This window comes from Manis pentadactyla, chromosome X (genome assembly GCF_030020395.1).
Source record: "Manis pentadactyla isolate mManPen7 chromosome X, mManPen7.hap1, whole genome shotgun sequence".
In the NCBI taxonomy this organism is placed as follows: Eukaryota; Metazoa; Chordata; class Mammalia; order Pholidota; family Manidae; genus Manis; species Manis pentadactyla.
Genome location: NC_080038.1, coordinates 47,518,537 through 47,544,038, shown reverse-complemented (window position 1 = coordinate 47,544,038; position 25,502 = coordinate 47,518,537). Strand labels below are relative to the sequence as shown.

Genomic DNA, 25,502 nt, shown 5'->3' with positions numbered 1-25,502 from the left:
GCACCAGCAGACTTGGCCAAGTCCATCCTAGACCATGGTTCCTCAGGCACCACCCTATAGCCAGCCTCCACATCCGGCCACTCTGCTCAGCGTGTTGATGCATTGGTTGGCACTCTCAGGAAATCAGGGCTGGCTCACTAAATCTGTATATCACCCCAGATCTGGTTCTTCCTCTCCTAGAGTCAGATATCCCATCGCCTTCCCACTCAATCTGCCGGCCTGCACAGTAGCCTGTTTTCTAGCTACACAGTATAGTCCTCCAATGTGCTCCCTTTGTTTTAGATTCCATGAATATCCTGGACCCTGAGGATGAGGAGGAGCACACTCAGGAAGAGGACAGCAGTGGCAGTAACGAGGATGAGGATGATAGTCAGGATGAAGAGGAGGAGGAGGAGGAAGATGAGGAAGATGATCAGGTGAGGGGGGACTGTGTTTGGGTTGTTTCAGACGACCTGTTCATGGGAACACAGAGATGGAGAAAACCAACAGTCTGGGTTGCTAGCCTCAGCACCTCCCTCCCTCATGTGCAAATGTGGCCATGACAACAGACTTCAGAAAACCCTTACCTCCAGCAATTCTCCGTCTCCTATTTTCCCCTTAAGGAGGATGATGAAGGTGAAGAGGGAGATGAAGACGATGACGACGATGGCTCTGAAATGGAATTGGATGAGGATTACCCTGATATGAACGCTTCTCCCTTGGTCCGATTTGAGCGCTTTGACCGGGAGGATGATCTCATCATTGAGTTTGACAACATGTTCTCCAGTGCTAGTAAGATTACAGGGGCTCAGCTGGGTTTTATCTCTTGATTCTTATACCCTTCTCTAGGGTAAGCCAAGCACTGAACCAGAGTGGCTATCAGTCTGATACAGACAGCACTTCTTTTCCTATGCTGACTTCCTGGGGCAAGGGATATCTGAGTCCATCTCTCTCAGTAAGTGTATACTTAGAAGAAGGAATTGTGAGAGGCTACTTTTGTTCTCTCCACTTCAGTAAACAGGCAGCCATTTTGGAGCCTGGACAATTTGGTGATTGGCTTGAATTAAAAAAGAGTGAGATCAAGGCTGACTGCATCAGGCACCCATGTGCACACCACAGTGACAGAGCAATCAGTGATCCTTATGTCTGTAACACTGGATCTTGAGAGTTTGGATGGACACCTTTGAGCTTGGCATTGGGGGGTAGATTTGAGCACATTCACTTTGTTCATCAAGGATGCATCTTTTTAGAGGAGAGAATGAATCTCTTCCCTCTCCCCTCCTCCCTCATCAACATCAAAGTTCCCTTTTAGTGTCAAGTTCTTAAAATCAAACTGTCTTGAGATGGCAGGTCTTGACCCTAAATCACAAGTGTAATATGGCAGAAAACACTGAACTGTTCTGGTCTGTTGTCTTGGCCAAGTATGTCTCTTACCTCTGTGAGCCTCAGTTTGTCACCTGTAAATGAAAAGTTTAAAAAGAAAAAAGAATGGGTTGGTTACATAATTTTCAAGATACCTTCTTCTGTGATTTTCTTTATAGTTTTGTGATTTCCATCAGTCTCTGTTCTGTTGAGCCTCTGTTCATTCAGCAAGTTAAACAAATAGTTAAAGAATGCCTACAGTGTCCTAGTTACTAGGGATACAGCAGTAAAAAAAAAAAACAAAAAACAGGCCTTTTCCCTTACATGAGCTGTGGTCTACTAGGAACTATAAGTAAGCAGGCATTACATTGTAGTATGGTAAGAAAGCAGAGTAAAGAGTTATTAAGCCAATCTGTAGAATCAGAGGAGGTGACCTTTAGGCCAAGAACAAAAGCAGGTGAATGAGGGGGAGAGGAGTCTAAAAGGTGGAGGGAGCAGCATGTTTCTGTAGGGCCTTGAAGCTCACTGTGGCTATAGTGTGGAGAATGGATTGGTCGAAGGTACTATTTAGGAGGCTGTTGCAGTATCTAGTTGAGAGATGGTGAAATAAGCTATGGTAGTGTCAGTGATTGTAGATGAGGGGTGGGAATGAGGGAGAAAGGACAAAGCTCAGGTTTCCGTGTGAGGAAGTAAGGCCCAGGAGACATGGTTCTGTAAGAATAATCATGGAAGAAATTTTTTTTGGCATTGACTCCTTTGTATATTGTCCTTGCAGCAGACATCCCCCCATCCCCAGGAAATATCCCTACTACCCACCCACTGATGGTACGCCATGCAGACCATAGTTCCTTGACACTGGGCAGTGGCTCCTCTACAACACGTCTCACCCAGGGCATCGGGCGCAGTCAAAGGACCCTAAGGCAGCTAACGGCCAATACAGGCCATACCATTCATGTTCACTATCCTGGGAATCGCCAGCCCAACCCTCCTCTTATACTGCAGAGGTGAGTTACAAGGATTGTTAGGTTCACTGAACTTTGCTACTGTCTTGACCTGGGGGAAACAGTCCATCAGTTAATGCTCTTGTCACACACACAAATAATGTATTTGTCCCATTTCTTTGTGGATTATATAGCAGCCTTTTGGGAAATACCAAGTTGTATTACATGTTCTTTTGGATAAATGTCCTGTGCATACATTTAGCCATCATTAAGCATCTTATACGCCAAGCACTTAACACTTAAGATACAGGCAGGACAGGATCCCTGCCCTTGGGCTTAGAGTTTAATGGGAGAAACAGTTTTAGAAGCAAAATAAAAGTATATAGGTATCATAATGGTCAATATGAAGACTCTAGTAGGTGTACAAAAGAGATATTATACCCTAACATAATGCCTGGCATTACCAGTGGCACTTAGTCTGTGCCAGGAACAGTGTAATAACATGCAACCTTAGCCCAAATAAAGTTCACAGACTTACTGAGTAGTTAGAAAAGTAACCGAGACTTACATGCAGTATGAGCAAGTTCATAATAGTGCTACGCATTCCTTAGAGGATACAGAAAGGATCTCACAATAACAAGTTGTAGGGCCCTTATGGATGTACAGTGACCGTGGCACCCCACCATCACCCTACAGGTTGCTTGGTCCCTCTGCTGCTGCTGACATCCTTCAGCTGAGCAGCAGTCTTCCCCTACAAAGCCGGGGCCGGGCCCGCCTCCTTGTGGGCAATGATGACGTCCACATCATAGCCCGGTCTGATGATGAACTGCTGGATGACTTTTTCCATGACCAGAGCACAGCTACCAGCCAAGCAGGCAAGTTTGTGTGGTAAACGAGGGCAAAGTTTGTCATATTTTTTCCGTTCTGAGGAAAAGCATAACAGTACTGGCCCTGCCTAGAGAAACCCCATATTATAGTGGGGTTTAAAACCACTCAGTGACTTAACCAAGAGCCACAAACACTTTATCTCTGGACGCCTGTGGTGTGTGAAACCTTGTGATAGACATTGGGTCCTATTACAGAAATACTATGATTTTTGGACAGTTGACACATGACAAGACCAAGAGTCTTAACTCTCCTTTGTTCCCCTACAGGAACCCTGTCCAGCATCCCCACAGCCCTGACCCGCTGGACAGAGGAGTGCAAAGTTCTCGATGCTGAGAGCATGCATGACTGTGTTTCAGGTATGTGGCCATTTGGTTATCTGGGCAGTAGTAGTAAGCCTTCCAGGGCTGGGGCGAATGTATGGAAAATTGTTTCCCGGGATCTCTGTGACCACAAACTCTTCCTCTTGGCTTCCTCCTTTTCTCTCCTGAGCAGCCTCTGATCTTTGCTTCTTTAATCCAGTTGTTAAAGTGCCCATTGTCAACCACCTGGAATTCTTAAGGGACGAGGAGCTGGAAGAAAGGCGGGAAAAACGCAGGAAACAACTGGCTGAGGAAGAAACAAAGATAACTGATAAAGGCAAAGAAGATAAGGAGAACAGGGATCAGAGTGCACAGGTGATTTCCAAGAGCTAGAAGGATTCATCTTTGGCTGTGTCTGCCTTACCTTTCATAAGGTTTGGCATACATAACATGTGGCACCAAGAGTCATTAAAGAATCCTAGGACATTCACAGTGAACCTGAGAAAAGATCCGTTCCAAATTCACCATACATTCACATGGTTTTAAGGGGAAGAAATTCAAACCCAGAGGGAAAATTACTTCTCAGTATCTTGCTGGGGAAAATGAGCCAGAACCAGAGCAGTTCCTGACTTAACAGTCACAGTGTGTAGTTGCTACCATCCAGTAACTGCAACTAGACAAGAAGACCTTGACTAAGCCTATGTTCTTGGTGGTTCATTTCCATTTCTCTCAGTGGACTGTCTTACCAAGTATTGCAGGGAGAGGTAGGGGACCTTGCCAAGATGACCCCATTCCATTATTTGAATAAGTTAGACTTAGGCTTCATATCAGAGAAAATGATTGTATCCTGAACTCCATTACCATTGTCATTTTCTCAGGCTCAATTTGTGAAATCTCTAGTATGATTTTGATGTAGAAAGAAGCCATGTGCCCTCCTCCCCCCCCTTTTTTTTTTACATCTTCTGAGACCTTGAGCAGTATAGCTTTAAAATATGTGAAGTAAAAGTCAATAGAATTATGAAGAAATTTAAAAATTTGAATGAAAGACTTATACCCTACTCAGCACTTAGGGTACCAGATAAAAATAGGGTATTTAAATGTTTATTTGTGACAAGCTTAATCTAACAAATGCTTTTGTATAGAGCTTTCACCTAATGAACAGTAACATTGTTTCAAACATATGAGAAGGGATAGAAAAAGCAAGCCTGGCATATGATCTAAAAAGCTGGAGTGGCCAAAAAAGCCCAAGGAAGGGAAATATGTGTAGATGAAACCTAAAGAAATTCTTGCTGGCCTCACGATTATGTTCAGATAATGTGACCTCTGCCCAGCTCTAACGTGGTTTTTATTACCTTTTCTCTCATTGTTCAGTCAGCCCCCTGGCAATTTCCCCGTTGTCCCTAAGCCGTCCTTTAACAAAAGTATGTATGAGAAAAATTGGAGATATATTTGCACACTAAAGTGCTAGTCTTCCATCCAGGTCTTTGAACACCTAGAAGGCATATGTGGGAGATAGTGACCAGTATAGTTAACCTCTGTCGTAGGTACTTGCAAAGTCCCACATTGGTCTGTCCCTTCTTTTTGCAGTGTACTGCATCTAAGACAAATGACTCCACTGAACAGAACCTCTCAGGTAACTCTTGCTCCCTTTTTTCCTTCTTACTAATCGGTTGGTTCTTTCTCCTGACCCAAGTAGCTGGCCCAAGTGGACTGAAGATGAAAACCGGTGCTCTGTGGGATGAGGTAGTAGATTGTATAGTTTTAGGGTCATACCCCATCTTGGAGATAACTATACAGTCTACTGTCTTTCCTACGGTGGTACACTTCCCCTCCAACATGCTCTGTTCAGATTCTTGTTCTGTCTGTGCTGTGTTGCATTCTGGCATGTTCAACCAGGCCATGTGTCCTGTCCCCTTTGGTGACCACCATAGTGTCATTCCTCGTGAGAACACATGATGAGTGTGTTTCTCAAATGCCAGTTCTCAATGGAAATGAACAAAATAAGACAGGTCTAATGAATTTTTCAGAAAGTTGAATTCAACTTTTAAAAGACCTTTATGTCCTTCCTAGTCTTTGGTGTCAAAATATTTTTGTTAAATGATATTGATGAGATTTTTTTTACTGGGCCAAACTAAAAGTTGGTCACCCTGTGTTAGTCTGTTTATTTTTTCCCTTTTTACATAAATTTCAGGAGTCTATAGAATCTAAAAGTCTAGGAACATTGTCCTGAGCAATCAGCTTTTGGGGAAGGTAGCTCTGTGGGCTAAATGGTATTACTGCTATATGTTTTCTATTCTTATAATCTTAATGTCACTAGCCATTTTGTTATTCTAATAATTGATCCATGTGGTTATTATATGTTGCCCCACCCCTATTTCCTCAGAACTTTCTTCTGCTTCCCTTATACCTTCTGTCTCCTTTGGCACTTGAGTTGGGAAATGATTGTACCAATGCCTACACAGTATTTTTTTAAAGCAGTGAAACAGGGTAGGTGTCCTGGTGCCCTTAATCCTGCAAAAGGTCTGTGAAAGGTTCTGTCATCAGGTAAAATGGTCTTTTGCCTGCTGCCCTTATTAGAGGATTCTGCTCATGCCAGGGTGAGGTAGTAAGTTGTATTGTTGTGGGGTAGGATTTTAGGCCCCAACTAGAAGATAACTATACAACTTACTACTTTCCCTGGTGTGCATTGTATTCACACTTAGTCTTAGCATTGTTGCCCCATCAGAGTTAAAGATGTTCCTTAGATAATCAAGATAGGAGAAAAGGGAAGTGGAAGAGGACATGATATTTAGGGTACAGTGAGGCAAATATAAAGTGACTTGAAATCTTTACCTTCCACTGGGGGCACAGAAAGAATTTAATTCTTAAGATCTTTAGAGTCCAATATCCAGTTCTTGGGACTAAGATAGCACTGTGCCTTAGCCCTCATCCTGGGTATACCAGACCAGCCACAAGCTGTTCCTAGAAGCAGTTGGTAGTCAGGGAGAATCTGCATCACTGGCTGGGTGGGATACTTGTCAAAGCATATGTGCTGATTGAGTGGCTCCGCAGATCCTTGGCTGATTGCCCCATAACAACTCCAATGTCGTTCTTTCCGAGAAAGATGGGACGACTCTGCCTGACAGCTACCCAACAACCCCATCTTCAACTGATGCAGCTACGTCTGAGCCCAAGGAGACCCTTGCCATTCTGCAGCCCTCACAACAGCAACCAACACTCCCACCCCCACCAATCTTGGGAGAAATTCCTCAAGAACTACAGTCCCCAGCTGGAGAAGTAGGGAGCTCTACACAGCTCTTGATGCCTGTGGAGCCAGAGGAATTGGGTCCCACAAGGCCAAGTGGAGAAGCAGAAACAACTCAGATGGAGTTATCTCCAGCCCCCACTATAAGTGAGTAGAATTTCAAGGGTTTTAAGGGGGTAGAACAGTAGGGAAGAGTAAACATCTTTGTAGTTTCTCTTTAGAGAAATAGTAGAAGCTCACGTACTCAAAGAGTAGGGTGTCAGATTGCACATTACCTGTCTTAGCTAAAGTTGATGTTTTTTCTCTGTATCCTCAAGTAATTATACATCTGAGTGTCTAATGGTACTAGTGATGATACCAACAGTTTGAGGTAACCACTTGGTGCCTGGGCTGTCATCTGGCTTATTATTTAACTTCTTTAAAAACACAGCTCTCCAAAGTAAATGGTATTAGCTCCGTGAATAAACTAAAATGAAGAAGTATAATAATTAGGCCAACGTTACTCAGTAAGTGGTTGAGCTGAGATTAAAATACAGATCTGTGTGACTCTAAAGCTTGCTCTCCTTCAACAGTTCCAGGGATGGCAAGCACGTGACCCCACACATACAGCTCTCCCATCCTGGCAGACACCATTTATCTCATGGCACTATTTCCCACTGGTTTGAAATGGGGCCTCAAAATTCTTCTCAGCAGTGTTCCAACAGGGTAAATTGAAACCTGTTTGCCATTCCTGTTCTATACCATGCCTGTGACATGCTCTGGAGAAACCTTAAGGTGTAGGGTTGTTGTTTTTTTTTACTTAAGCCTTATTTATTTAGATAAATGGAACCAACATGCATGTACAGATGGTGCCTACAGGGAATCTGAAAGTGACAGGATCCCTTATCTGGGGTGCCTAGGGAAGATGTTTCACAGGCATGCATGGAACACCATAAATGTTCAACAGATAGAAAAGTCTTGAGCTGAGCTTTATAAAGCAGATGAGATTGAAGGGGAACCTCAGGCCAGAGCAGAGTGAAGGTGGAGAAGTGAGAAGTCTGATCTGGCTGCTTCTTAATTCGGCCCCCTCTTTCAGGCAGAGATCTAACCTCTCCATGTGACTTCCTCCTAGCCTCTCTTTCCCCAGAGAGAGCTGAAGATTCTGATGCACTGACGGCTGTCAGCAGTCAGCTGGAAGGCTCTCCCATGGACACCAGCAGCCTGGCTTCCTGTACGCTAGAGGAAGCTGTGGGTGATACCTCAGTAGCTGGCAGTTCTGAGCAGCCTACAGCAGGCAGCTCCACTCCTGGAGATGCTCCACCAGTTGTGGCAGAAGTGCAAGGCAGGGGTGATGGGACAGGGGAATCTGCCCAGGCCCCTGAGGACAGGTAAGCACTATGTGAGCGAGAGGAGGGCAGTATGATGAGATGGTGGGTATTTCCAGCCACTTTCCTACTCGTTAACTAATACACATGCTTGGTACACTGGTTAAGTTGAGTATTGTAGGAATATTTTATAAATGGGAAAACATGATTCAGAGAACAACCTGAAAATGGTTTCCTTTAGCTCTCCCCCTGCATCCTCTGAGAGTTCTTCTACCAGAGATTCTGCTGTGGCCATATCTGGAGCAGATTCCCGGGGAATCCTAGAAGAGCCACTGCCTTCAACAAGCAGCGAAGAAGAAGATCCCCTTGCAGGTGAGTTTCATGTGTGCTCAGGCCATGCTGGGGGAATGTTTAGGCTTCTAATAGCCCTTGGAATGGAAATGCCCACCAGTTCAGCAGTTCCACCCAGATGGAGGGCAGCATACAAAGGGGAAGAGGACCGACAGTAAGGGGATGCTGATGCTGAATAATGGTATGAGCCCCTCTGCCCATTACCTTTAGGACCTGGGGCCACTACTTAGCTTCCCTGATCCTCAGTGATACTTGAAGGGGAGATAATAGCTACATGATAGAGGGCTGGATAAAGGGTAAGTGACAGTGTATCCACAGAACCTGGGCATATAAAAAGCTGTTCTGAGCCTAGGGAATGTGGGCCTGTGGGCCTTCTGTGTCCCTGTGTTCTTTGCATGCAATAAGGACAAACAAAGCTGGTTTCCCTCAAGCAAGTCCAAGGGTTTCTTTCCTCTGAGTACAGCTTATCTGAGTACAGCTTAGGCATCAGTAGAGGTATAAGCCCCTTCACATCTTGCATCTCTCTCAGGTATCAGTCTCCCGGAAGGTGTGGACCCCTCTTTTCTGGCTGCTCTGCCTGATGACATCCGCCGGGAAGTCCTGCAGAACCAACTGGGTATCCGTCCACCAACCCGGACTGCCCCTTCAACAAATAACTCAGCTCCTGCAGTGGTTGGGAATCCTGGTGTGACCGAAGTGAGCCCTGAGTTCCTGGCAGCCCTGCCTCCAGCCATCCAGGAGGAAGTATGTGAGCAGGATGCTGGTAGGGCCAGGACACCTGGCTATATATGCCCTCATTGATGACTTCTGCTCTGTAGGTGCTGGCACAGCAGAGAGCTGAGCAACAACGACGGGAACTGGCACAGAATGCCAGCTCAGATACCCCCATGGACCCTGTGACCTTCATACAGACTCTGCCCTCAGACTTGCGCCGTAGTGTCCTCGAGGACATGGAGGACAGTGTGTTGGCTGTGATGCCACCTGACATTGCAGCCGAGGCTCAAGCCCTGAGGCGAGAGCAAGAAGCCCGCCAGCGGCAGCTCATGCATGAGCGGCTCTTTGGGCACAGCAGCACTTCTGCACTCTCTGCCATTCTCCGAAGCCCAGGTACAGAGGGAAGCGAGTGGGAGGGCTTTGGAATGTCTAGCTTTGACCACATGAGGCTCTATTATTCCCCTTTGTATTCCCGGGATCCATCTCACCACCCTGCTCCCCAATTTCAGTTTCCTTTTTCTTTCCTTCCAGCTTTTACCAGTCGTCTGAGTGGCAACCGTGGAGTCCAATATACTCGCCTTGCTGTCCAGAGGGGTGGCACCTTCCAGATGGGTGGTAGCAGCAGCCATAACAGGTACCTTTGTCTTTTTCACCTTGACATACCACTTCTCATGTCTGTTGCTAGCCCAACTCGTTTAATTTATAGGTGGAGAGGCTGGATGACCTCTCTAGGTTGTTGCCTTGAATGAGTGGAGGAGCCGGATCTTTGGACCTCCCCTTCAGAAGCCACACTTTTGTGTTAGTGTAGCTACTGTATACCATAATCACAGAGGCAGGCTGGAAGCAGGCACAAACTGTGATTGTAATAAAAGACACCTGCCTCCCACACATACAGGAAAAGACAATGAGTTATTTGCTTTGAGATTACAGCATCTAGGCTACAGAAGTAGGGAGTTTGTTATTAACCGGGCTGAAGCAGAGTGGACCCAACACATCAAAATGTGAAGGGCGTGATTAGTCCCTGTGAGGTAGGCAACCCTCTGGTGGTCTAGAGAAGGAAGAAATAAGCATCATCTCCTAAGATATTATAAAGGTACAGTCTGAAGTTAGCAACTGATGGTAGACCTGAGCTGGAATCTTTGTTCTCTTCTCAGTTGTTGGGTGATGTAGGGCAGATCACGACTTACTTGAGCCTCTTGTTCACCATTTCAAAAATGAGCAGTTCTCTAGTCTTCCAGCAGCCCCATTAGGAAGCTGTTACAGACATTGTACAGTACCTGGTACTTAGGCACAGAAGGCAGCTCTTGTTACTGTTAAGCGCCCTTGGACTTACCTTCCCTTCTTGAGCCTCCATAGGAGTTATCCAGCTCATCCGTCTCCCCTGGGCCTATGCCTTATTCCAGAGCTCTAGCTGAAGTGTTACCCAGAAACCATGCTCTGTTCCAGGCCTTCTGGCAGTAATGTGGACACTCTTCTCCGCCTCCGAGGCCGGCTTCTCCTGGACCATGAAGCCCTCTCTTGTCTTCTGGTCCTACTTTTTGTGGATGAGCCAAAGCTCAATACAAGCCGTCTACACCGGGTACTGAGAAATCTCTGTTACCATGCCCAGACCCGCCACTGGGTCATCCGGAGCCTGCTGTCCATCTTGCAGCGCAGCAGTGAGAGTGAGCTCTGCATTGAAACACCCAAGCTCTCCTCAAGTGAGGAAAAGGGCAAAAAGTCAAACAAGAGCTGTGGATCAAGCAGCCATGAGAACCGGCCCCTGGACCTGCTACACAAGATGGAATCTAAGAGCTCCAACCAGCTTTCCTGGCTCTCAGTATCCATGGATGCAGCCCTAGGCTGCAGAACTAATATATTCCAGATCCAGCGCTCAGGGGGGCGCAAACATACTGAGAAGCATGCAAGCAGTGGCTCCACTGTCCACATACACCCCCAGGCTGCTCCTGTTGTCTGCAGACACGTTCTGGACACACTCATTCAGTTGGCCAAGGTGAGAAGCTTGAAGGAACTCAACCCCTGGTGATGGAAGAGGGGTGGCAGCCACAACCTAGGTGAAATCTGAACTTTCAGGGAACTAGTAGGTCCTTCACTGACAGTGCTGTATTGTTTCTGGGAAATTGTCCAGTAAATAACTTTGTGGGTTTTCATGTTCAGTCTTTACAGTTTTATGCATTATTTCATTTAGTCATTAAAACAACCCTCAGCAGCCTGTATGATTTCCATTTTATAGGTAATGAAGCTAGGATAAAGAAATTTTTAGTGGCTTTATTGTGGGGCTAGTAAGTAATGGAAGTGGACCTAGAACTTAGTTCATTCTTTCTAATAAGTATTGCTGCCATTGCTGAGGGCCTGTCTTGTGCTGGGCACTATGCAAAATACATTATTTCCTTTAATCTCAACAGTTTTGCAAGGCAGAATAGGTGTCGTCCCCATTTTATAAGTACAGAGACCAACACTCAGAAGAGTTGCCAAAACATCTGTCTCCCACTTCTCTAGGCTATTTTGCTATCAGTTAGATGAAACTCCTATATGACATCTCTCCCATGTTACCAAAGATGTCCAAAGTAGAGAATCTAGGAACCAGTTGTCTTTCCTTGTTAGGAAGATGTGTTTTCTATGTAGACCCCCCAGACCAAGCCTGTCCTTATTTTCCTGGCAGGTATTTCCCAGCCACTTCACACAGCAGCGGACCAAAGAAACAAACTGTGAGAGTGACAGGGAGAGGGGCAGTAAGCAGGCCTGCAGCCCATGCTCTTCACAGTCTACCAGCAGTGGCATTTGCACAGACTTCTGGGACTTACTGGTAAAACTGGACAATATGAATGTCAGCCGGAAAGGCAAGAACTCCGTGAAGTCAGTGCCAGTGAGCGCTGGTGGTGAGGGGGAAACTTCCTCATACAGCCTTGAGGCCTCTCCATTGGGGCAGCTCATGAACATGTTGTCACACCCAGTCATCCGTCGGAGCTCTCTCTTAACTGAGAAACTCCTCAGACTCCTTTCTCTCATCTCAATTGCTCTCCCAGAAAACAAAGTGTCAGAAGTACAGGCTAATTCTGGCAGTGGTGCTTCCTCCACCACTGTTGCCACCTCAACCACATCTACCACCACTACCACTGCTGCCTCCAGTACGCCCACTACCCCAACTGCAACCACCCCTGTCACTTCTGCTCCACCTCTGGTTGGTGCCACGGCTATAGCCACCATTGCGGTAGCTCCTTCAACCACAGTGACTACCCCCACAACTGCTACCACTACTGTTTCAAGTAAGTACGGATGTAGGCTGAGAACTGTGGGGTGTACACACCCACCTTACCCCCAACTTCCCCCTCCAAGTATTCCTCCCTAAGTGATAGCGATCGGCTTGATCTGTGTTTGTTAGAGCCAAATGTGTTCATTCTCATCCTTATTAGTCCCAGCTATGTGTCACCCCACCCCACCCAATCCCACCCCACCAGACACTCGTGAAGACCACCAGGCATTCACTGAATGTGACTCCCTAGGCTAATCACCAGAAGGAGGAAAGAGGAAAAGTCCCTACCTTCAAAGAACTCCCAGCCTTTCCAGCCTGGTTGAAGGAGCCAGTTATCAGAGGAAAGAGTTCAAGAGCAGTCAGGATACAATGTGAATCAGGGTAGAACAGAGTAGCCAGGCCATCCCAGGAAGTGAAGGGAATGAGACCAGCAGCAGGCTAGTAATAATTACTTGAAGAAGTACGTTTTGAAGAGGGGGTTTCAAAGAGGGCTTTGATAGGGAATTAATTAAGAGAGATGTCTGGGATTCTTCCTCAGTTGATAAGGTACAGTCATAAGAGCCCTTGACATCCCAAGACATCTGGATTTGGTTTTGGTGGGTGGCTTTTCATTTTCACCATTTGCCTATTTTGAAACCATGGACAGTTCAGCAATTCCTTGGTTCTGCCACCTGAGTCTCTGGCATGTAAGTTTTGGAGGCTTACAGTGTTCCTTTTGTTTCCTCAAAGCTCCTACTACTACTAAGGGAAGCAAATCTCCAGCTAAGGGGGGTGAGGGGGGCAGCAGCAGCAGTGCAGATTTTAAGATGGTGTCCTCCGGCCTCACTGAAAACCAGCTGCAGCTCTCTGTGGAGGTGAGTCTGACTAAGTTCTTCTGACCTCCCAAGGTTGGGAGAGAAAAGGGTGAGAGACTGGATAAAGTACCATTTTCAAGTTGGGGCTTACCCCTTCTCCCTTTTTCCCAGGTGTTGACATCCCATTCTTGTTCTGAAGAAGGCCTAGAGGATGCAGCCAATGTGTTGCTGCAGCTTTCTCGGGGAGACCCTGCAACCCGGGACACTGTTCTCAAGCTACTACTGAATGGCGCTCGCCATCTGGGTTATACCCTTTGTAAACAGATAGGTAATAATAGGAATAAAACATACTGTTTTTCTGGAAGCCTTCCCTGAACCTCCAAACTGAGTGAAACTCCCCTGTGCTTCTGTAGCCCAGCCCCCATGATCTCTTCTGTCACATCACTGATAATACTGGGTTACTGTCTGTTTTCCTGTGCTCAGTTGTTCTTTAAGAACAAAACTGGGCTTCTTCCTACATTCCCAGTGCCTGGTACACAGCAGGTAATCAGCGCTTATTGAAGGAAAATGAACACTTGTAGGACCCAACAGTGCCTCTTGCTTCTCCGTTCTAGGCATTCTTAAGAGCCCTGTAATGAACCTGCTGAGGCAGCTTTACCACCTCTGAAATATATTTGCACTTGGTTCAAGCTCAGAAATTGAGAGTCAGAATAATACCTCTGCCTTTGTGTAGTTTTGTGGGTACATGAATTCTAAGAACACTTACTAATTGTCTAGTTTCAGTCTTTTTCCTTCCTGTTGTACCAAGAAGAAAACTAAAACCCATGGTGATAAAGTGATTGAATCAAGGAGTACAGCCAAGTTTTCTTTCAGCAGAGTCTCTCTTTGCTCTTTCCCACACCATCCCAATCATGATTCTCCCTAAATGTTAGCTACCTACTTAGTTATCTCTTCCTCACAAGTGTATCTGGAACTGAAGTGGTATGAGAGTTGATTGCACTCTGTGACCCAGAGTGTTCTTTGCTGCATGAAAATTATGAGGTTCTTCTGGAAGGAATTTAGCCTTGGCCTCTGACCTTTCTTGACTGATACCATTTATTTAACACCCATGGGCCAAGTGGTCTAGGTACTCTATTATACAGTTACCTCCTAATTCTCAGAGAAGCCTTGGGGTTAAGCAGACTTGGTCCCATTATTAAGATGGGTAAGCAAACAGAGGGATTAAGCAATTTGCCCAAGATCGCCATAAAATCTTCATAAGTTCAAGAGGTATACGGGCTCCAAAGCAGACACTTTTCCCTTTTGCCTGAGCTACATTTCGTGTAGTTTCAACAGATTGTTGAGGCCAGGGTAGTTCCTGAGTGGTTGATTCATAAGCATATATGTAACAAGATGAAGAGAGCAAAATTCTTCCTCACTCCACATTCTCAGCAGCTGAGCAAAGAAGATGGCATAGGCAGGTTTTTTGGAAAGGTATGGTTTTCAGCTCCTTCACTAGGAAAGTCTCTCAACACTTGATGTTTCCTCTGCCTGTCCAGGTACCCTTCTGGCTGAGCTACGGGAGTATAACCTAGAACAGCAGCGGCGAGCCCACTGTGAGACCCTCTCTCCTGATGGCCTGCCTGAGGAGCAGCCACAGACCACCAAGTTGAAAGGCAAGATGCAGAGCAGGTGAGTAACAGCCACCCCTTTAGCTGTGGGGCTGGAACGTGGGACATTCTGAAAGGTGGCTCTTGCTAGTTTCCTGGTTATTATTTTTTCCCCCTCTCTGGGTAGATTTTCTTAAGTGTCATATACACACTTGACCATACTTTTTTCCAACCTGTGAGATTTCCGTCTGAGATTCATTACCACTCTGGTTGACATAGAAAGCCCTGCTTACTGTGGGTGTTTATGCTCTGATGTTATCAATATACGCAAGCCACCTCTACACTATCCAGGTTTGACATGGCTGAGAATGTGGTAATTGTGGCATCTCAGAAGCGACCTCTGGGTGGCCGGGAGCTCCAGCTGCCTTCTATGTCCATGTTGACATCCAAGACATCTACCCAGAAGTTCTTCTTGAGGGTACTACAGGTCATCATCCAACTCCGGGACGACACACGCCGAGCTAACAAGAAAGCCAAGCAGACAGGCAGACTAGGTATGGAACTGGAGTGTCCAGTTGAGGGGTAAGGTTGGTGGTGGAGAACTCAAGAGTCCCTGGAGAGCAGGGCTTCATGTCAAGTCTCCTTCCTGTTTGATCTTTCCAAAAGGAGGTGATGATCCTTTCTTAAGATGTTGATGGCTGCATTGTGTATCTCACTCTCACTGCCTATATAGGAAATTCATTAGGGCATTAAAGGGAATGAAAATGTGGCAGGGAATTTGGGGTAGGTCTTACACTCAACAATATTTAACTCACAAAGAGTGCCTGCTTTCTGCTTCCTTGATCACTCCTGACTGAAACATTGCAGCCATGATGCCTCAGCTGTGGCCTGCCAAATCCTACCTCTTTCTTCCCATCCCAAAGAACCCTCTCACCTGCCTATCACCCTGGCCCCTGCCCTTACCTATAGTGGTTGCTTTTAGTGCCTGATGATGGGCACTTTGAAGCTGCCTGAGCTAAAACTCAGGGACCTCAGCAAGATGTCCTCTGGTGGCCCAGAAGATGGGAGAGAGAATATTGGCATTCCCTCTTTCTAATTTTATATGCTTTTTTCTTTGTCCCAGGTTCCTCCGGTTTAGGCTCAGCTAGCAGCATCCAGGCAGCTGTTCGGCAGCTGGAGGCTGAGGCTGATGCCATTATACAAATGGTACGTGAGGGTCAAAGGGCGCGGAGACAGCAACAAGCAGCAACGGTTAGCATGATGCCTGTGGCCCCTCATTCATTTGTCTCTCCCCTCTCCCCCACCATATCATCATTGGGGTTTCACTGCCCTTACCTTGAATGCTTTTGCATTAAGTTTGCTACCTGAATGCTTCTGGATGACAGGATTACTTTCTGTTGGTGTTTTTTTTACTGTTTGTTGGTTTGGTCTGATTTAATTTAAAGCTTGGCCATCATACCCCACTGCCAGCTATTCAGTCAACAGTGGCGCTTTTGCAAACTGCATAATGCTAAGTGTCTGGGTTCTGAAAGGATATGAGATGAAGATTTTTCAGTCTTGTGGAACAATTCTGGTACCTCAGAGACATCTCAGGAATCCTGCCCTTGAAAGTCCCCCAGGCTTGGTACCATCCCAAGCAGCCTCATGTGGCTATGGCTGGTCCCTCCACCCTGGCCTCTGCCTCTATTCTCCACACTCCCTAGGCACTCAGGCACTCTTAGGAGGAAACCTTCAGGTTCCTAGGTAGCTAGCTCATTGCTAGGATCCCACCACAGAATGGCTACAGGAAAAGTCTAGCATCATGTATGTATGCTGTGGCACTGTCATTGTTTTCCTGTCCTTGCAACACGTCCTTGAAAGTCACCTTTCCAAGATCCAGGAAATTAAGGTATCCTGAGGCTTGGTTTTTCTTCTAGGTAGTTAGTATTATACAGCATGGTTGCACTGAGCATGGTGGGAAAAGCCTAGAATTCCAGCAGAGTAGAAAGGGAAAAATAGAGATCAGTATTTCTTTTTGCCCAGTCTCTTTCCCACACCTGATAGAACAGGTGTTGGTTTTTAATAATCCTAGCCATCAAGGTTGCCCTAATAACCCCTGTTATTTCCCCTTTTTTGAGCTTAGAACCAAGCCTACCTTCTGTCCATCTGGGTTTTATGTATATAAACTGTCCCCGGAAGAAGTCAAAGTCTATATCCAGAAGGCTGATATCTGACTGGCCATAGGTCTAGAATAGAGTGCAGGCATCCAGGGAGCTCTTTGGAAAAGCTAGCTACCTCAGGGTGGAGGACAGCAAAGGAGGTGGGAAGGCCATTCTTTTGCCCTGGAGAGCAGCAGAGTTCGCTCACCTGATACGGGAAGCTTCCTTCCAAGCTTATAATGTGTGTGAATGGGTAGGGCCAGCCTGTAGCCTGTCCCTGAAGAAAGCAGAGTTGCACTCTTTATGTGACTTTGTTTCCCTTTTATCCAGTCGGAGTCAAGCCAGTCAGAGGCCTCTGTCCGGAGGGAGGAGTCACCTATGGATGTGGACCAGCCATCTCCCAGTGCTCAGGACCCTCAGTCCATTGGTCAGTACTAATCCCCATTTCCAGCCCAGCAAAAGGGAGAGCCAGTTTTCATGGAATGGCTCCTTGATCCCCTACTTTCAACATACATAAACTTAGTGTTTTTCCAACTTGTTCTAGCAGACACTGGTTTCTGTAAATGTTAATAGGTGTTTACCAACCAAGATCACTAACAATCACCACCTTGCCTTCACTGGAGATTGGTAGCACATATCTCAAGTCCTGTAGTAAAGAAACTATGATAAGATACCATGTTACATATGGAGATAGCATGTGTTTTGAGTCTTGGTTTCCCTGTTAACTAGCTCTGGGAACTTCTCTTTGCTTCAGTTTCCGTGTTTAAAATAGTGATGTTCATAGTAGGCAACCTTTTAACATTCCTGTGGGATAATGTTTGAAATATATTACATCATTTGATAATCCACAGGTTCTCTGGGAACTAATGAGGCAATGAGTAGACCAGCACTGTCCAGTACTTCCCTGCAGTAGCCACTAGCCACTTGTGGTTGTTGAATACTTAAAATGTGGCTAGTATAACTTCATGAGCCAAGTTTTTTATTGTATTTATTTTATGAAACTTAAACATAAATGCCTTCCAGTGTGGGACTAGAGCTTGTTTTCATATGTCATCCAGTATTACTCAGTGGCCAGTGGGCCAGTCTACTTGATATGTCTAATGGTCTGTGCATTTAGTCTGGGAAAAATCTAAATGAACGGAAAACCCCAAAGGCTTTCTGATTCTCTCCTCTGTATGCCCTGTAGGCTCAGATGGAACTCCACAGGGGGAGAAGGAGAAGGAAGAGAGGCCACCTGAGTTACCTCTTCTCAGTGAGCAGCTGAGCTTGGACGAGCTGTGGGACATGCTAGGAGAGTGTCTAAAGGAACTGGAGGAATCCCATGACCAGCATGCAGTGTTAGGTGAGTTGTGGCTTGAGGGCCAGCTCCTAACCCACCGATCTGCTCTGGGACCCTTTCTACCCACTCAATTTTCTTCCTTCGAATTCACCCCTTTCCCTCAGGGTCTCTGTAATAAGAACTCAAAGGAGAGGTTTTTTTTCTCTGATGTGAGTGTCAGAAAGAAGAATGCCTTCTCTCTGAGTAGCTTGTATTTATTACTTTTCAGACCAGGGAAATCTTTGTAACTGGTCATCTGTTACCTTTTTCTTTGGCTTAAAGGAAGCTCTGACTTTTGTGGCTTCACCACCGTGCTTACCATTACATTTCTCCTGCAAGTTTTCATTATTTCCTCTTCCATATTGTACTTTTATAATTAATTATGAAGGAGAAGAGATTTGTATGTTGAACTTTGTAATGTGTAACTTATGTGTTATTCCTACCCACAGTGCTACAGCCTGCTGTCGAGGCTTTCTTTCTGGTTCATGCCACAGAGCGCGAGAGCAAGCCTCCTGTTCGAGACACCCGTGAGAGCCAGCTGGCACACATCAAGGATGAGCCACCTCCACTTTCTCCTGCCCCCTTAACCCCAGCCACTCCTTCCTCACTTGACCCATTCTTCTCCCGGGAGCCTTCATCTATGCACATCTCCTCAAGCTTGCCCCCTGACACACAGAAGTTCCTTCGCTTTGCAGGTACACGAAACTCTTAGGTCCCCAAATATAGAAGTCTTCATTTTTCACAGGGTCATTTTGTACATTTTATCCTTAGCTGATTTGCAGGAGGGGCAGAGAGAGAGAGATTTGGAAAGTGAGGCTAGTGAGGTAGAGACTAGGGGGTGGGGGGGAATGTGTGTGTGAGCGCTAGTGAAGTAGGGACCAAGTCTGGAAGCTTTGTATGCCATGTTACCTTTTTTATCCTGAAACAAGGAAGAGAGGCTTGGGTCAGCTGTCATCCAGTCTTCCAGGACCCATGATGTGCTGATTCCTGCTGTCCTTTCTCCCCTCAGAGACTCACCGCACTGTGTTAAACCAGATCCTACGTCAGTCTACCACCCACCTTGCCGATGGGCCTTTTGCTGTCCTGGTAGACTACATTCGTGTCCTCGACTTTGATGTCAAGCGCAAGTATGTGCCCTGAGTATTGAGGATGGTTCTCCAAATGGCATCTCCCCTCCCAAAAAGGAGCCAAAATTCCTTCAGGGAAAGATGTTTCCTTTGGTGGCGGCCCTTGGGTTGTCTCTGGGTGGGAGTCTCATCTGTGCCACTGATAGTCATTGTACTTAAATACTCTGTGGCATCTCCACCCCAGTCTCTGTTCTTCATCAGAGATATGCAAGCCTTTGTTTAACCACATGACTTCTAAAGTCCCATTCTTTCCTTTGGGGTAATACAGGAGGTGCAGGTAGCCATAGAACACTTACAGGGGTAGGGTCTCCACAACACTCCTGTCATCCCTAACCTTTTCTTCCTTCCTGTGCACTGACATGTGCTTACCCACTCGTTGCAGAAATTCCATGCTGCAGTTTCTGTGGGCCCTTATTCAGTAGAGATGGGAGAGATTTAGAGTTGGTAGTGAGTGACCTACCTCTCCCAACTACTGGACATTTCCCCAAGGGGACAGGTAGGGAACAGGAATCAAAGTGTTTGGAAGATGGGGGAGAAGCATCATTGTGAGTCTTCATCCTAATCAGGCAAACAGAACTTTGCTCTACCACTCTCAGTCCTATTTTCCTTCCTTTCCTGCTCCCAAGGTATTTCCGCCAAGAGCTGGAACGTTTGGATGAGGGGCTCCGGAAAGAAGACATGGCTGTACATGTCCGCCGTGACCATGTGTTTGAAGACTCCTACCGTGAGCTGCACCGAAAATCTCCTGAAGAAATGAAGAATCGATTGTAAGAGCCCAGAGGAAAGAACAGAGAGGATGGGAGGGTGGGGGCCCTTCCTTCATGGTAGTGAAGGCTTACTCAGGCCCCAAATGTGCAGGGGAACTTAGGGGCTGCCTTCCCCGGTAGGAATTCCCAGTAGGAATCTGGTTTAGATAACCTCACTGAGCTGTCTCCAGTCTTCTCAACCTGGTCTTCTGCTGGCTGGCCGGCCAGCCGGCCCTTGGGCTGAGCTACCCAACAATTCCCAGACAGACAGAAGAAACTTTGGCGTTTACAAAGATACACCAGATGACTTCGCAGAGAGAGCTTTCTCCATTGTTACACTAGGAACGGGAAGCCTGCTGAGCAAATGGTACCCTGGGTTGGGGGAGACCACACTTGCATGAGTGGCCTCCCCATAAAATTGGTAATCGCTCACTGGTGATTCTGAAGCCACCTAAAGAAGATAGGCGGTTCCAATACCAAATGTCATGGGAGGTGATGAGACAACAAACCTGTTGGAGTAGTTTGATGCTCCTGAACTCAGGAACTTGATTCTTCCCCTCCCTTGTGGCATGGCCTTAAGGATTACCATCCCTGTGAATACCGTCCATGTAATCACACAGGAAGTCAGAGGTTTCTGAGACAGACTAGGCCCTGCTCCTCCACCACCAAATCCTTATAGATACCAGATTTAGCTCTCTCCAACACCACTTGACTCCTCTCCCTGTTTTCCCTAAGTGAGGCCTCATTTGGGCCCCTATACCTTTCCTATTGGAATATCAGTGAGCCTTTACTGATACTTCAGGAGTTCTCTTGTATCTTCTCTATCAATGTTGCCTTTTTTGTCCCAGATCCCCACCCTTCCTCCAGGATCTCCTGGTACTCTACCCACCTCTGTCCTCTGACCCTGCACTCCCCAGCCATGCTTCACTCACTCTCTCACTTGCTCACTTGGGTCATGCTGCCTCATGAATGGTTTTGTTGTCCTGGACTTTCTGCACATCTGTTTCTGCTCTCTTGTGCAGGTATATAGTGTTTGAAGGAGAAGAAGGGCAGGATGCTGGAGGGCTCCTGCGGGAGTGGTATATGATCATCTCTCGGGAGATGTTTAACCCTATGTATGCCTTGTTCCGTACCTCACCTGGTGATCGGGTCACCTACACCATCAATCCATCTTCCCACTGCAACCCCAACCACCTCAGCTACTTCAAGTTTGTTGGACGCATTGTAGCCAAAGCTGTATATGACAACCGTCTCCTGGAGTGCTACTTTACTCGGTCCTTCTACAAACACATCTTGGGCAAGTCTGTCAGGTGAGGACGTGGTATAGTCCTCGGAGTCAGGTCCTTTCTTTGTGTCCCACCCCTATGCTGCCTCTCCTCCATCCCAACCCATGATCCTGTCTAATTGTGTTTTTCTAGATATACGGATATGGAGAGTGAAGATTACCACTTCTACCAAGGCCTAGTTTATCTGCTCGAAAATGATGTCTCCACACTAGGCTATGACCTCACCTTCAGCACTGAGGTAGGTCAGGAACTCCTGGCCACAGTACATCCCAGCTAGTCTAGGAAACCCATCACCCTTGGACTGACATTGGATAACCTTTTTGGTTTTAAGGAAACATCTTGATTTCTTAAAGTTCCATTCCCCAGCTGGCAGAGAGCAATGGGTATTTATATAAGATATCACAAACAGAAAAACCAGAATGAGTAAAACAGTCTGGGCTGTTTTCTTAGTTTGTCCTTTATAAGAAAAAAATGCTCAAGTACATAATCTTCATTTCCAAAGGAGGTTCATTGTTGAGAAATTATACAAATAGAGATGATGAAAAACAAAATTTTTTGTTTACTCTCCCCTCAAATTGTTTTCCATAAAGATTGTGTTGTGTTACATTACATATGTTAGCCAGGCCTTTTTCCCTTTTATCCCGGACAGTTTCTTTACTTTAGCCTTTATGTGTTGTAGGGCCAAACCCTTGGTTTTTCCCATTAGGGAGTTACAAGCTCATGAAAAAGACACTGTTTTAATGACCTTGTTCAGTCTCTCTGCCCAGGATACAGCAAAGAGTTTAGGGTGTGTTCTGAGGTATCTATGTAAGTCCCATCCTAGCTAGACCAAGCTTGATAACATTTAATTGGTATTTTGGGTGTTCTAGGTTCAGGAGTTTGGAGTCTGTGAAGTTCGTGACCTCAAACCCAATGGGGCCAACATCTTGGTAACAGAGGAGAATAAAAAGGAGTATGTACACCTGGTGTGCCAGATGAGAATGACAGGTAGGGGAAATGTCCCTGAGACCCCTTATTGCTCAATGTAGAATGAGATCAGACTTCACTCATTTCACAGACATGGTTTCTTCTCTTCTCCTCTGCCAGCCACAAATGCCTTGCACAAAAAGAATGTGACAAAATATTTATCTTCCTCCACCCTCATGGGTGGATGAGAGTAGTAGGTGAGGCAGGCAGACCAGTCAGCGTCCTAGTAGCAGTAGGAACCAACTTGAAGATTTCTGACCTCTGACAGTTGCTCAAGTCCAGATGCCATGTGGCTTGTTGGTTCTCTCCCCAGGAGCCATCCGCAAACAGCTGGCAGCTTTCTTAGAAGGCTTCTATGAGATCATTCCAAAGCGCCTCATTTCCATCTTCACTGAGCAGGAGTTAGAGCTGCTTATATCAGGATTGCCCACAATTGATATTGATGATTTGAAATCCAACACTGAATACCATAAGTACCAGTCCAACTCAATTCAGGTGAGCTGCTTCTGGCATCCTTACCCATATTCCTAAACAATGCTAGTCTCTATGACACCAAGCCAACCAGTACTCTTAGGAAAAGGGGGTTGTGATTGACAGCTTAACTGTACCTAACTCTTCATTTTTCTGGAGGATGTTTCCATGGGATGTTCTTACTTATCTTACAAATGGAGGAACTGAAGCCTGTCACACAGAAGGGACTTGGTTAAGATTCCAGATCCCATCCCCCAGTCCCTCCAGGTGCTCTCTAACACTGGCTTCTCATGTTCCTTCCCACAGATCCAGTGGTTCTGGAGAGCGTTGCGTTCTTTTGACCAAGCTGATCGTGCCAAGTTCCTCCAGTTTGTCACGGGTACTTCCAAAGTGCCCCTGCAAGGCTTTGCTGCCCTTGAAGGCATGAATGGCATTCAGAAGTTTCAGATCCATCGAGATGACAGGTCCACAGATCGCCTACCTTCAGCTCACACATGGTAGGAGGAAGGGTTTGTTTTTCATTTCAGCGTTCAGATTGAGCTTGCATATTTGCTGATTTTAGGCCCTTACCCAAGATCAGGAACCCAAATCTGGTCCTGGCTATCCTGGACCTGGGGCAGCTCACAATTTGGTGGCTCTGTGGAGAAGGCCATGTTTTGAGATGAGAAGCTGGCCCAGACTCAAAATAGGGCTGGGAAGACATTGAAGGTGAGCACCACCACACAAGATCATGGTGTATTCCAGAGCTTACTTGCTGCAAAGAGCAGAAGGCTAAAGACTTCAGCACAAGTGGAATTACCAGTGACCCTGAATGCCTTCTTGGAGCTTGTGCATTAGCCCATAGGCAAGGTCTTGGTGTTCAAGGAGGAGTGACAGGTCAGATTTGTTTTTAGGTGCCTGATGGCCAGTATTGGGGCCAGATTAGTGGAGGGCAGACCTGGCTAAGACAAGATTGGGAGTCTGCAAGAAGCCAGAAGTAGGTTCCCCCAGGGAGGAGAGGTCATCTGGGCACCATGGGAACACAGGGATTTTGTTGTCATCTTTTGTCATGAAGTGATCTTTTTTTCCCTAGTTTTAATCAGCTGGACCTGCCTGCCTATGAGAGCTTTGAGAAGCTCCGCCACATGCTACTATTGGCCATCCAGGAGTGCTCTGAAGGCTTTGGGCTGGCCTAATAAGGCCCTGCTAACCAGTGTGGGGGTTTTCTACCATTGTTGGACCTGGGAATGGGGGGAAATGAAAACAAAAAAGGAACCAGAAAGAAAATGACAAAAACCAATAAATGAAATCCACCAACTCACCATGTATGTGTCCCAGCTGCCCCATCTTCCCCAGTACATATCCTTTCCCTCCTGCACCTCATTCTCTCTCCCCATCTCCCTTCTCTTCGCCAACTCTCCCCATTCCATGCCGTCCATCATCCCCACCCCCATGTGTTTAAAAGGCAGTAGCCTTCGCAGGGACCTATTGGTCCCAACTGTTTGAACAGTGTGCTCCTCAGATTCTGTGTTCAGAAGGATTTGCTGCATTGAGACTTGAAACCTTTGGATAGGGGAAAAAATTATATATATATATATTTTTTTGTTCTGTTTGCATTTCTTAATTTGTGCTTGGAATGTGTTGATGTGCACAGCTAATGATTCAATGCGAGACAAGATTGGCGTCTGTGTTGTGGAGGTTTCAAATAAAGAGCACTCTTCATAACTCACTTTTCACAATGGAGTTTTTTTCAGACTCAAAAAAAAAATAACTCTTGAGCACATGCTCGACTTCTGGAGAAAAGAGCCAAATGGACTCTTCAGAAAACCATCTCTGCCACTCCCCATCCTCCTTCAATGTCAGTTCCCCCATAGTTAGGAAGAAGCAGTAGCCACCAGGAACAGGGGGAATCTTTTTTAGAAAGAGATCTGCGTTTGGGGACAGTGATGGTGTTAGCAGCTACAGCCAAGGACAAAGCATCGCCTTACTCAAGGGGAACAAACAGGCTGATTGTAAGACACCCCCAGGAGCTCAGCGTAACAGTGACTTCTGTTTGGTGAATCTTTATAAACAATCTCAAGTCTGGATCCCAGTTTAAAGTCTGGATTTCATTTATTAATATTTTAGTTCATAACAAATTTTAATAAGCAAATAATTTGACTAGCTCTCCAGAACAATAGTCTTACCATCCTTTTTGTTTTTATTTTATTGTCTGCCTGTCTGTCTGCCAGTCTGTTCACTGATTGTCTCTTGTGGTTTTTACACCGTCCAGCACTAAAAGCTGATCTACGGACTTTGACAGTTCCAGCCTTCAAAGAAAAACATTTATAATAAAGATTTAGTTAGAAAAATAAACCCAAGTGGTTCTTCCTTTGTGTGTTTTTTCTCATTCTCTGAGGCCCTATTAAAGATATACACCTTGACTGTGTCTCAAAGTGTGGATCTAGGAAAGCAGTAATGTATCTTAAACCTGACTCCTTGCTCCTAGTGCAAATGAGTGCTTGGCATTTTCTCCTTTTTTTTCAGTATTCATACTTGTCTGTGCTTGGCCCTGCTGAAGACTGAGAAGACAGATGAATCAACCCTGTCTGTGCTATTGAGCTGTAAGTCAAGGGGAGGAGACTGATCGGTCTGTGACAGATGTAGGAAGGGGTCTCTAGGTGCCCAGAGCAGAAGTACCTGACCTAGCTGGAAGATCAGGGAAGGCTTTCTATTGTCAGCCACACTTGGGTTGAATCATGAGGCTGTATGGA

General features: G+C 46.0%; 1 protein-coding gene across 14 annotated transcripts in view; it reads left to right on the top strand.

Moving 5' to 3' along the window:
* Positions 1-25,109, top strand: part of HUWE1 (HECT, UBA and WWE domain containing E3 ubiquitin protein ligase 1) — a 206,952-nt gene extending 181,843 nt beyond the window's left edge. For 8 of the 14 annotated variants that reach the window (XM_057495610.1, XM_036919075.2, XM_036919077.2 and 5 more), the window contains 31 exons: positions 283-416; positions 603-771; positions 2,117-2,345; positions 2,979-3,157; positions 3,437-3,526; positions 3,690-3,844; positions 5,057-5,102; positions 6,573-6,860; positions 7,789-8,080; positions 8,259-8,389; positions 8,898-9,112; positions 9,187-9,475; positions 9,614-9,716; positions 10,529-11,075; positions 11,745-12,348; positions 13,065-13,189; positions 13,301-13,457; positions 14,668-14,800; positions 15,070-15,272; positions 15,842-15,969; positions 17,187-17,283; positions 18,043-18,198; positions 18,624-18,869; positions 19,184-19,301; positions 19,928-20,068; positions 21,070-21,357; positions 21,466-21,571; positions 22,203-22,320; positions 22,613-22,794; positions 23,077-23,267; positions 23,843-25,109. In XM_057495610.1, coding sequence (XP_057351593.1) covers positions 283-416; positions 603-771; positions 2,117-2,345; positions 2,979-3,157; positions 3,437-3,526; positions 3,690-3,844; positions 5,057-5,102; positions 6,573-6,860; positions 7,789-8,080; positions 8,259-8,389; positions 8,898-9,112; positions 9,187-9,475; positions 9,614-9,716; positions 10,529-11,075; positions 11,745-12,348; positions 13,065-13,189; positions 13,301-13,457; positions 14,668-14,800; positions 15,070-15,272; positions 15,842-15,969; positions 17,187-17,283; positions 18,043-18,198; positions 18,624-18,869; positions 19,184-19,301; positions 19,928-20,068; positions 21,070-21,357; positions 21,466-21,571; positions 22,203-22,320; positions 22,613-22,794; positions 23,077-23,267; positions 23,843-23,945 — 5,963 coding nt within the window. In that variant the 3' untranslated portion in view covers positions 23,946-25,109. The remainder of the gene's footprint in view (positions 1-282; positions 417-602; positions 772-2,116; positions 2,346-2,978; positions 3,158-3,436; positions 3,527-3,689; positions 3,845-5,056; positions 5,103-6,572; positions 6,861-7,788; positions 8,081-8,258; positions 8,390-8,897; positions 9,113-9,186; positions 9,476-9,613; positions 9,717-10,528; positions 11,076-11,744; positions 12,349-13,064; positions 13,190-13,300; positions 13,458-14,667; positions 14,801-15,069; positions 15,273-15,841; positions 15,970-17,186; positions 17,284-18,042; positions 18,199-18,623; positions 18,870-19,183; positions 19,302-19,927; positions 20,069-21,069; positions 21,358-21,465; positions 21,572-22,202; positions 22,321-22,612; positions 22,795-23,076; positions 23,268-23,842) is intronic. The other 6 variants (XM_057495612.1, XM_036919081.2, XM_036919079.2 and 3 more) reach the window with 5 other exon arrangements.
* The last annotated feature ends 393 nt before the right edge of the window (positions 25,110-25,502 follow it).